The following is an 11929-nucleotide window of genomic DNA, read 5'->3' on the forward strand; positions in this document are numbered from 1 at the left end:
ATGAGGAAAGGAAACGGGGCCAGCTCAGGGGTCTGTCATTTGACGATGAAGAAGACGGGGCCAGCTCAGGGTCTGTCATGACGATGCAGAAGAACGGACCAGCTCAGGGTCTGTCATGACGATGAGAAGAAACGGGCAGCTCAGGGTGCTGTCATGCGATGAGAAGAAACGGGACCAGCTCAGGGTCTGTCATGACGATGAGAGGGGCCAGCTCAGGGTCTGTCATGACGATGAGAGGGGCCAGCTCAGGGTCTGTCATGACGATGAGAGGGGCCAGCTCTAGGCATTCGGAGGCCCTAAGAGATCTGGTTGGTGTTCCGAACACATTTCATGTAATTCTACTCATTTTGCCATGTGGCTCAGATACAATTCTTTTCTTCCGTTTTACAGCTAATTTACTGAAATTCTACCCATTTCGCCATTTTTAGATAGCTGGCTAGATTTACCAATCGAAAAATTGTAAGCTGACATGACTAATTGAGTGACTGTCAGTGACTGACATAACACGAGAAAAACTGCTGCTGCACAAACAACATGTTCACATTTCGCCTTGTKTATTCTACTATTTTAACTCTCAATAGGAAAGTTGAGACGCAGATTGAGTTCCTAAATAAAAAATGTGTGTAAATAAGCGAGGGCTGACCGCTTATGTCGCTTAGAGAAGAACCTTGTAAAAGTGGGCATTGGAACCACAGAACCACGGAACCACGGAATCGTGCAACCATGGAAACCACAGAACAGAAGGACCACAGACTTGTTTGTTTGATTGTTGATGTGTCCCTCGGGTATTTGGACAGCTAAATAATCGATAGAGAACTATTGATTGATTTATCAGTTGACATCGGACAATTGAAATGATCGTTAGTCTTAATTTTCACATTATATTTTATTACAGGAGTACATTTAAGAATCACAGTTGAAAAACATTCATATTTGAACTAAGTGAATTGTTGGGATCTGTAAAATGAAATACACATTATGTACAGAAGGACAGACAGGCAGACAGACAGCGATAACTGCATCTCAAATGACACCCTAGTCCCTAGTTAGTTCACTACTTACCATAGGACTCTGGTCAAAAGTAGTGCACTGTATAGGGAATAGGGTGTCAAATGGGAAAATGACCAATGAAGCCATGTGACACTTCAATATTGAACATACCTCGCAAGTAATTGTCTGCTTAATATTAATAATAAATGAATGTTGTGATAATAATAATTATTAATAGTATAATAATTATAATGATAATTATAATAATAACCCAAAATAAGAATAATTATTACAATAAACAATATTAACATATTCAACGCTGTTTTACAATATAACTGAAATAATTCATATCATTCTAAATATAAAGATATTTACCAACAAACAGACTTTTGACATTTATACTAAAACTCTGGAAATATAATAAAAATGGCAACTTAAAACAATAATATTTTATTACAATAAGAAATATTAATAGTCAATAATAATAATATTAGGATATTAGAGAGAACAGGTGTTAACCCATGGCTTACTTACTAAACACAAGAATCATAATAAACAGAACTGCCCATCCCTCTTTGCTTTTCACAAAATACAAAATATTTGCTAAATACAATTTTAAAATACAATAAAAAAAACGAGAAATGTCGATGAATCTCACTTGCAATCTATATATGATAGCACTTCTATAACTGTCATTTAGAAACACAGAAGCAGCTCACTGTACGTATAGTATGTGTAGACAATCAGTGGTGTAGTTGGTCCCAGAATATATACGACTTTAACACTATAGACATTATATATCTGTAGAAGACGGTAGTAGAATATCATTTATAGAAGCTTTTCCCAGCAGTCCCTGGGTCCTAGCTCCCTCCAAATAAAACTCCCAACTGTCCAAGGATTCCGGGATGTTGTTTCAGAATGTTCCAGAATGTTCCGGAATGTTTGTGAATTCCCCAAAAAATTGAGTTCCAGAATGTTTGTGAGTTCCGGAATGTTTGTGAGTTCCGGAATATTTGTGAGTTCCAGAATGTTTGTGAGTTCCAGAATGTTTGTGAGTTCCGGAATGTTTGTGAGTTCCGGAATGTTCATTAAGTTCTAAGTGTTCTTTTGACGAGTTATAAAGGAAGCAGTTTTGTTTTGGAAGTATTTTCTCTCCGTATCCATGATGGACATTTCCTGGTGTTGGGGTTAGTAATAAGTTCCAAAAATGATTCTGATTGTGCAATCGTCTCACGTTGTTAAATCTCATTAGCTAATAAAGTTTAGATTTTTCTTTAAATCAATTTTGCATTTTTGTGTTGATAAAGAGGAGCAGCTAGTCAAAATGTCAGCTTCACGTCCCACAGAGTTCAACAACACTCTGCTCCAACTGAAATACAAAAACAAAGCAACTCTCAAGCAGCAAGTATATAGGTCTCCTCTCCTCCTGTATCTCTCCCTCTCCTCCCCTCTCTCTTTATCTCTCCCTGTCTTCTTCTCTTTCTTTATCTCTTCTTCTCTTTCTCTCTATCATTCTTCCTCCAGCTTAGACGATTCTGATAGCTTTAGAAAAATGGTTCTCCTTTATGTCCAAAATACATCCAGTCAAGCAAAGAGGCAGATGTCAGGCCAAGCGACGGACACACACACGGACACATAGTCCGATGACATCATAGCACAGGTTTGAGGGTTTAAAGGGGAAGGGGGATGATTGGTAACAACTGATCGTCTCTTATGTGCAGGTTGAGTAAAAAAAAATGAAGATATGAAAATACGTCCAATGAAAGATCCCCTTCCACACCTGAGCTATTAACACACAATCCTAAAATCCTTTACAGCTTTTGAGTCTCTCTTTCGCATTCTCCCTGAAGTCCTTTATAGCAGGGGTCTCTGTTTGAACCCCATCTTGGAGAATTATAGTCCATTTTCCGGGTAAAAAAAAMCGCCTCATTTAACAAATCGTGATAGTTGATAGGTTGATAGCTTGATTGTTTGAGAGACGTGTGTTAGAGCATGGCTGGAAGAAAAGCCTGGAAAACTCTAGCACTTGCCAGGACTGGACTTGGAGCACCCTGATATATACAAGTGTGTATGAACTCACCTCTGCCCTTCTCTCTCTAGCTCTGGATTCACTTTAAGAGTCTCTCTCTCTCCTGTGTAGATTCACCTGTCTCTTATCCTATCCCTAAGCTTCTTAAATCATTATACCCTGTTTTATCCCTCCTTTCCTTGCTTTCTTTCTTTCTTCCCTACCTCCATCCATCCCTCTAATCCAAATACACTCCCCTAAGAATCTGTTTCCTAATTGTGCATAACTTCTCTTAACATTAAGTCTTCTTTTTTTTTTTTCATTCATTATATTACATTACTTTTCATTTTATACATAGTTTTGTATATTTCTTGGAAAACAAACGGAATAGAGATTTTTTTTGGCAGCCTCTGTTCTTCTTCTTTGTCTCCCAGAAAGTTCCAATGACTAACAATAACACGACAAAGARAAGGAATCGGAATTCAGAATGTTCCTTTTTAGAGTTCAAAGGAGACCTCCAACATTCCAAGACATCAGCAAAATGAAAAAAAGGATGCTAGACCACTCCTGACCTCCCATCCTCCTTTTATTCTCTCTGCCATGTCCTCCATCCATCCTCCTCCTCCTCTCTCTCATTTCTCCTCCCTCTATCCATCCCTCCCTTCCTCCTTGCTTCGTCCAATCCAAATCAACAATCTACACCGCGGCTCCCAGCAGCTCTTCCGTCTTGATGTCGGCTAGGAGATCGGACGGAATCTCGTTCTGGTTAGAATCCAGACCGTAGAACTTCACCTTTAACCCGTCCACCGGATGAACCACCGGCACCGTAACCACTCTGGGAAAGTCCCGGGTCGCCAGCTCGAAGCGGCTGGTGCTGGCCAGCTCGATGGCCAGAATACGGAGGAAGAGAGTGGCGAGCTGTTTCCCGAGACAGGAGCGGATGCCGCCGCCGAACGGGAGGTAGTGGAAGCGTCCCTCCTTGTCTTCGCTGCGTTCCTGGGAGAAGCGGTCGGGGTCGAAGGCGTCTACGTCCTTGAAGACGGAGGAGGTGTCGTGGGTGTCTCTGATGCTGTACATCACACTCCAACCCTTCGGGATCTGTACCCCCTGGGGACGGAGACAGAGAAACGTGGAAGAGTCATTTACGAGACAAAAGACAAGAAACAACCACACCACACACACAGAGAGAGATTGGGAGAGAGAGACAAGTATGAGAGAGAGGGGAAGGGAGAGGGACAACGATAAAAATAGAGGGGAAGGGAGAGAGTACCAAGATTGCGTGAGAGGGAAGGAGAGAGAGACAAAGACTATGGAGAGAGAGGGGAAGGGAGAGAGGGACAACGATATAAAAATAGAGGGGAAGGGAGAGAGATACCAAATATGAGTGGAGAGGGACGGCGAGCAGAGGGAAACGATATAAAAAGCATGGGGATAATGGGAGAGAGAGACAAAGAGAGAGGGAAGGAGAGAGGGACAAATGATATGAGAGAGAGGGGCAAGGAGAGAGAGAGAGGGATAGGGAGAGAGAGACAACGATATAGAGAGAGGGGGCAGGGAGAGAGAGAGCAGAGAGGAGGAGACAGATAGAGGAGAAACGGGGAGACGGGGAAAGCTATGGAGCAGAGTTTACGTTGGGAAAGCCTATCGGAGCCAGAGGACTGGTAGGAAAAGCCTATCGGAGCCAGAGGTTACTAGTGTGGAAAAGCCTATCGGAGCCAGAGGTTACTAGTATGGAAAAGCCCTATAGGAGCAGAGGTTACTGGTATGAAAAGCCCCTAATCGGAGCCAGAGGTTACTGGTATGGAAAAGACCCTATCGAGGCAGAGTTACTGGTATGGACAAGCCCTATCGGAGCCAGAGGGTTACTGGTATGGCAAAGCCCTATCGGAGCAGAGGTTACTAGTGTTGAAAGCCCTATCGGGAGCCCAGAGGTTCAACTAGTATGGAAGCCCTATCGGAGTCAGATGTGGCAGTTTGAGTTGAGGATGCCAGCTTAAGTACTGGGATGTGCAGTAAAGGTGAGGATGCCAAGCTGTTAGTACTCTGGGATTGTGGCAGTAAGGGTTGAGGATGCCAGCTGTAGTACTCTGGGATGTGGCGTAAGGGTTTGAGATGCCAGCTGTAGTCACTCTGGAATGTGGAGAAGGTTGAGGATGCAGCTGTAGACTCTGGGATGTGGCAGAAGGGTGAGGATGCAGCTGTAGTACTCTGGGATGTGGAGTAACGGGTTTGAGGATGCCGCTTGTAGTACTGGGATGTTGGCAGTAAGGTGAGGATGCAGCTGTAGTACTCTGGATGTGGCAGTAAGGGTCTGAGATGCCTGCTGTAGTACTTCTGGATGTGGCAGTAAGGGTTGAGATGCAGCTGTAAGTACCGGGAATGTGGCAGTAAGGGTTTGAGGATCGCAGTGTAGTAGCTCTGGGATGTGGAGTAAGGGTTGAGGATGGCCAGCTGTAGTTAACCTGGGATGTGGCAGTAAGTGAGGATGGCCAGCTGTATATCTGGATGTGGCAGGTAAAGGGTTGAGGATGCAGCTGTAGTACCTGGGATGTGGAAGTAAGGTTGGCTGTCTCATATAAGTGCTATTGTTAGTTCCAGGGTGGAACAGGACTGGAGGTTTTAAACAGGAACAGAAATGTTTCTTCACCAAACACTCTCACGGGCCTCCTAACGCATATTAAGGTCTGCATCAAATGGCCCCTATTCCCTATATAGTGCACTACTTTTTACAAGGGTCTATGAGTCATCTCATGGGGTCTAAGTAGTGCAACTATATAGGGAATAAGGTGACAGCCCTAGTCTAAAGTAGTGCAACTATTAGGAATGGCCTTTGGGATTCTCTTAAGAAATTACTGGGGTTGGCAGGAAAATCCAACTTTCATTTACTCTGTGCATCTCTTTCCTCTGTCATTCTTTCTCTTTTCTCGATCTCTCTCTACAACGTAAGTCTCTGTCAACTCTATAGCATCGTACAATTGACACATTGCGAGACTCTGTCCACTCTACAAAGTAACAGTGACACATTGAGAACCTCTGGTCCACATCTACAACGGTAACAGTGACACATTGAAGACTCTGTCCACTCAACAACGTAAAAGTGACACATTGCGAAGTATTGTCACCTCTAAGACGAACAGTGAACTGTCATTGAGAGACTCTGTCCACTCTTACAACGTACCGTGACACATTGAGAGACTCTGTCCACCCTAGCGACGTACCCAGTGACACATTGAGAGACTGCTGTCCATCTCACGCCGTAACAGTGCGACTCATTGAGAGACTTGTCCTCATAACATTGACGTAACAGTGACACGTTGAGTAGATCTGTCCACTCTACAACGTAACAGTGACAAATTGGAGAGACTCTGTCACTCTACAACGTAACGTGACACATTGCGAGCTCTGCCACTCTACAACGTAAAGTTGACACATTGAGAGTCTCTGTCCTCTAGGCGACGTAACAGTGACACATAGAGAGACTCTGTCCCCTCTAGCCAACGTAACAGTGACACATTGGAGAGACTCTGTCCCACTCTACGACGTAACCAGTGACCCATTTGAGAGATCTGTCCAACTCTACCACGTAACATGACACACTTGCAGAGACTTATCTGTCCATCTAACAACGTAACAGTGGACACATTGACGAGACTCTGTCACTCTACAACGTAACGAGTGAAACATTGAGAGACATTGTTCACTTACAAGTAACAGTGCACGTGAGAGACTCTGTCCATCTAACAAGTAACGTGACACATTGAGAGACTCTGTCCATCTACGCGTAACAGATGACATCATTGAGAGTCTCTGTCCATCTACGACGTAAACAGTGACAACATGGAGACTCTTCACTCATACAACGGTAACAGTGACCCATTGAGAGTCCTCTGTCCATCTACAAGTAACAGTGACACCATTGACGAGTCTTTGTCCATTCTTACGACGTAAGTGACAACTTGGAGATCTTGTCCACTCTACACGACGAAGCACGTGACACGATTGAGAGTCTCTGTACTCTACGACCGAACAGTGACAATTGAGAGACTCTGTCTCTAAACGTAAAGTGCATAAATTGAGGAGTCTTGTCCATCTAGCGAGTAAAGTGACACATTAGATGACTCTGTCACTCAACGTAAAGTGACACATTGAGAGTCTTTATGTACCATACAACGTAACAGTGACACATTGAGAGACTCTGTCGACTCTACAACGTAACAGTGACACATTGAGAGACCCTGTCATCTACAACGTAAACGTGACACATTGAGAGACTTGTCCATCTAACGTAAAGTGACACATTGAGAGTTCTCTGCACTCTCACACAGTAACAGTGGACACATTGAAGACTCTGTCACTCTACTCAGTAAAGTGACACTTGAGACGACCCTGGTCACTCTGACACCGCTAACCGTGAACATTGAGTACGACCTGTCACCTAACGTAACAGTGCTTGAGGTCTCATGTCACTCTACAACGTAACAGTGAACATTGAGAGACTCTGTCCACTCACTACGTACAGTGACAATTTGAGAGATCTCTCGTCAATCTCCAAGTCAGTGAACAGTCTGAACTCTGTCACTCTACAACGTAACGTGACACATTGAGAGCTCTGTCCACATGTACACGTAAAGTGACACAATTGAAGTCTCTTGTCATCTACACATCGTAAAGTGACAATTGAGAGACCTGTTCATCTAACAACGAAAGTGACACATTGAGGACGCTCTGTCACTCTACAACGTAAAGTGACACTTGATAGAGTCTCTGTCACATCTAAACGTAACAGTGACACTTGAGAGACTCTGTCCATCTACAACTAACAGTACAGGCACTTGAGAGACCCTGTCCACTTCTAACAGTCACAGTGACCATTGAGAAGCTGCTGTCCACTTCTACAACGTACAGTTGACACATTGCAGAGACCCTGTCCACTCTCAAACGTAACAGTGACACATTGAGAGACTCTGTCCACTCTACAAGTAACAGTGACACATTTGAGAGCGCTGTACATTACAAGGTACAAGTAGACAATTGAGAGTCTGTCCACTCTACAACGATACGTGAAATTGAGAGTCCTCGTCCACTCTACACGTAACAGTGACACTTCGAGAGACTCTGTCACTCTCCTACACGTCACAGCGTAGCACATGAGAGACGCTGGTCCACATCTATATCACGTAAAGTGGACAATTGAGAGTCTCTGTCCAACTTAACGGACGTACAGTGAACTTGGAGTCTGGTCAGCTTAAACGTAACAGTGACGATTGAGGAGACCTGTCCAGCTTACAACGTAACAGTGACACTTGCAGAGACTCTGTCACTCTACAAGTAACAGTGAACATGAGAGACTCGTCATCTACAAACGGTAACGTGACACATTGAGAGTCTCTGTCCATCTACAACCGTACAGTGAAGCAATTGAGAGACTCTGTCGCCATCTAAACGTACACGTGACAATTGAGAGACTCTTCCCACTCTACACCGACGTAACAGTGACGTTGAGGAGTTGTGTCCACTCCTACAAGTAACAGGACACCTTCGAGAGACTCTGATCACTCTACAAGTAACAAGTGACCATTGTAGAGTTTTTCATTGTCAAAGGACAAGAAAGTAAGATTGAACGGAGTACACAAGACTGTAGCTGTGCAGACTTTAAAATGATACATGGTCTAAGTAGACAGGCCTTTCGGAACGTACTCAGGGGATTGTGGATTTGTCGTATTGTGCCGAATGTGATACAATGTGTCTGAGGAGTAAGAACAGTCAGTTGGTGAGATGTTTTCTCCAGTACGGTGTTTTGAGAATAGTTCCAATTATGCAGGGTGAGATGTGGCAGGTTAAGGGCTGAGGAGCAGGTCTGTGGCATCACTAAGGTGAGGAAGAAGGGTGGTGGTAGGTAAGGTGAGGTAAGCAGTTGTGGTCAGGTAAGGTGAGGAAGAGGTCTGTGTCAGGTCTAAGGTGAGGAGAAGGTTGTGTCAGGTCAGGTGACGGAAGAGGTCTGTGTCAGGTCAGGTGAGGAAGAGGTCTGTGTCCAGGTAAGGTGAAGGAAGCGCTGCAGGTCGTGAGGAAGGTTGTGTCAGGTCAAGGTGAGGAGAGGTTGTGGTCAGGTCAAGGTGAGGGAAGAGGTTGGTCATCAGGTGAAGAGGTATGGTCATAGTGAGGAAGAGGTCATGTGGTCAGGTTCAGGTGAGGAAGAGGGTTGTGGTCTATGTGAAAAATCGGTTCTACACTCTCTCTCTCTCTCTCTCTCTCTCTCTCTTCTCTCTCTCTCGCTTCTCTCATCTCTCTCTCTCTCTCTCTATTCTTCTATCTCTCTCGCGCTTCTTCTCTCTCTCTGTCTCTCCCCCCCCCATGCTCCTCTCCCATCCGCACTCTCAGGTTCTATCCAAGGTGTTCAGTCATCGAGGCTAAGTCTACCTCCTAAGACCAGCAGGTGATCGGAAGTCACTGAGGCTGTGGAGCTCCAACCCAGAACCATCAACGTCTACAGGTGACTTGTATATTCTAAAACTCACTCCAGCTAAGAAGAGCCCCCCCACAGAGCAAGAGAACCTAAAGCAGTAGTACAGTGCGTCGAGAAACTCCTTGGAAGGAGGACACCCGGAGTGGAACCTGCCGTTTCTAGACACCTTCTTCCTCTGAAGTTACTTTCCTGGACTCTCACTGATTGATTAATTGATTGATTGTTGACTGCTTCCTCCAGGGAGTCCAGAGGCTGGTCAGTTCCACAATGGCAGTGAGGGGCTGCTGGGTTTTAGGGTCTTCAGCCTACATAGGGCTTACGTAGGGTTCCTATGTCTGGGTTATTAACCCCCCCCGCCTCTCCCTCCCCAGGGAGTCCCCAGAGGCTGTCGTTTCCACATGGCAGTGAGGGGTGCTGCTGGGTTCAGGGTCTCAGCCTACATAAACGGCTACATAGGGCTACGTAGGGTTGCTATGTCTGGTTATTAACCGCCCCCTCTCCTCCCTCCCCAGGAGTCTCAGAGCACTGTCGTTCACACTGGCAGTGAGCGGTGTTGTTGGGGGTTTAGGGTCTTCAGCTACATAGGGCTAACGTAGGGTTGCTATGCTCTGGTTATTACCCCCCTCTCCCTCCTCCCCAGGGAGTCTCAGAGGCTGTCGTTCCACATGGCACGTGAGGGTGTTGTTGGGGTTTAGGGTCTTCAGCCTACATAGGGCTACGTAGGGTTGCTATGTCTGGTTATTAACCCCCCCCCTCTCTCCCCGCACAGGGAGTCTCAGAGGCTGTCGTTCCACATGGCAGTGGAGGGTGCTGCTGGGGTTCAGGGTCTTCAGCCTCATAGGGCTACGTAGGGTTGCTATGTCTGGTTATTAACCCCCCGCCTCTTCCCTCCTCCAGGGAGTCTCAGAGGCTGCTCGTTCACATGGCAGTGAGGGTGTTTTTGGGGTTTAGGGGTCTTCAGCCTACATAGGGCTACGTAGGGGTTGCTATGTCTGGTTATAACCCCCCTTCTCCCTCCTCCCAGGGAGTCTCAGAGGCGTCGTTCCATCATGGCAGTGAGGGTGCTGCTTGGGGTTCAGGGTCTTCAGCCTACATAGGGTTACGTAGGGTTGCTAATGTCTGGTTATTAACCCCCCCCCCCCCCCTCTCCCTCCCCAGGGAGTTCTCAGAGGCTGTCGTTCCACATGCAGTGAGGGTGTTTTGTTGGGGTTTAGGGTCTTCAGCTACATAGGGCTACGTAGGGTTGCTATGTCTGGTTATTTAACCCCCCCCCATCTCCCTCCTCCCCGGGAGTTCAGAGGCTGGTCGTTCACATGGCAGTGAGGGTGCTGCTGGGGTTCGAGTAGCAGACGAGGAGATGAGACATCTGTTCAACACTTCCAGAAGTTCATAGACAACATCTTTCACCTTACCCATAGACCCTGCCGTTCAGTGGGTACAGGAAGGTGAGTGTGTGCATGTACAAAAAGCACTTTAATAGACAAAGAACACATATGCATGGGTTTAATCTAATCCACAAGAGGCTGAAGTAATCAACTGAAATTAGACCTGATGCGTTCTGACCTGAGCTGTTCTGACCTGATGCTGTTCTGAACCGATCTGCGTTTCTGCCCGTGCTGGTGTACTGACCTGGATGCTGTTCTGAGTGATGTGATCTGATGCTGTTCATGATGCTGTTCTGATGAATGCTGTTCTGACTTGATGCTGTTCTGATGCTGTTCCATTGACCTGATGCTGTTCGGACTTGATGCTGTTCTGACTGAATTGCTGTTCTGAGATGCATGCTGACTCTGATGCTGTTATGATGCTGTTCTGACCTGATGCTGTTCTGACTTGATGTGATCTGGATGCTGTTCTGATGCTGTTCTGACTGATGTGTTCTTGACTTGATGCTGTCTGACCTGATGCTGTTCTGACTTGATGACTGTTCTTGATGCTGTTCTGGGACTGATGAATGCTGTTCTGACTTGAATGCTGTTCTGACACTGATGCTGTTCTGATGGTGCTGATGCTGTTCTGGATGCTGTTCTGACTTGGATGCCTGTTCTGATTGGTATGCTGTTCTGATTGATGCTGTCTGACTGTTCTGTTGACTGTCGACTTGATGCTGTTTGATCTGTTCTGATTGATGCTGTTCTGACTTGGAATGCTGTTCTTGACTTGATGCTGTTCTGACTTTGAATGAGCTGGATTCTGAAAGCTGTTCTGGCTGATGCTGTTCCTGACTTGATGCTGTTCTGATTGATGCTGTTCTGACTGATGGTTGTTCTGCCTTGATGTTCTGACTTGAATGCTGTTCTGACTGTCTGCTGATGCAGTTTGCTGAATGCTGTTCTGACTGATGCTGTTCTGACTGAATGATGTCTGACTTGATGCTGATGCTGTTCTGACGATGATGTTCTGTTGATGCTGTTCTGTACTTGATGACTGTTCTGACTGATGCTGATTGATGCTGTTCTGACTTTTGC

The 11929-nt window shown here is 45.6% G+C and overlaps 1 protein-coding gene and 1 long non-coding RNA gene across 2 annotated transcripts; one reads left to right on the forward strand and one right to left on the reverse strand.

Moving 5' to 3' along the window:
• Positions 1-867: 867 nt before the first annotated feature.
• Positions 868-6246, reverse strand: LOC112075274 (uncharacterized). Its single transcript, XM_024142298.1, has 3 exons — positions 6217-6246; positions 5000-5362; positions 868-4105 (listed from the first exon to the last, which is right to left on the reverse strand). Exons 1-3 carry the CDS (start codon positions 6244-6246, stop codon positions 3695-3697), a joined length of 804 nt encoding a protein of 267 aa, XP_023998066.1. The 3' UTR covers positions 868-3694.
• A 3194-nt stretch (positions 6247-9440) lies between these two features.
• On the forward strand, positions 9441-10901 carry LOC139025678 (uncharacterized). Its single transcript, XR_011477293.1, has 3 exons — positions 9441-9488; positions 10102-10133; positions 10782-10901. It is a non-coding gene; the product is annotated as an uncharacterized lncRNA (long non-coding RNA).
• Positions 10902-11929: the final 1028 nt, after the last annotated feature.

This window comes from Salvelinus sp. IW2-2015, unplaced genomic scaffold (assembly GCF_002910315.2).
Source record: "Salvelinus sp. IW2-2015 unplaced genomic scaffold, ASM291031v2 Un_scaffold3058, whole genome shotgun sequence".
NCBI classification, from domain to species: Eukaryota; Metazoa; Chordata; class Actinopteri; order Salmoniformes; family Salmonidae; genus Salvelinus; species Salvelinus sp. IW2-2015.

Coding starts and splice junctions, on each gene's coding strand:
- LOC112075274 (XM_024142298.1), bottom strand. CDS start 6,246: ATGGACAGCAGTCTCTCAATGTGTCACTGG. Junction 5,363..6,216: donor GTCTCTCAATGTGTCACTGG/GTACGTCGCTAG, acceptor CGGTACTTACAG/CTGCATCTCAACCCTTACTG. Junction 4,106..4,999: donor CACCTTTACTGCACATCCCA/GTACTTAAGCTG, acceptor CTCCGTCCCCAG/GGGGTACAGATCCCGAAGGG.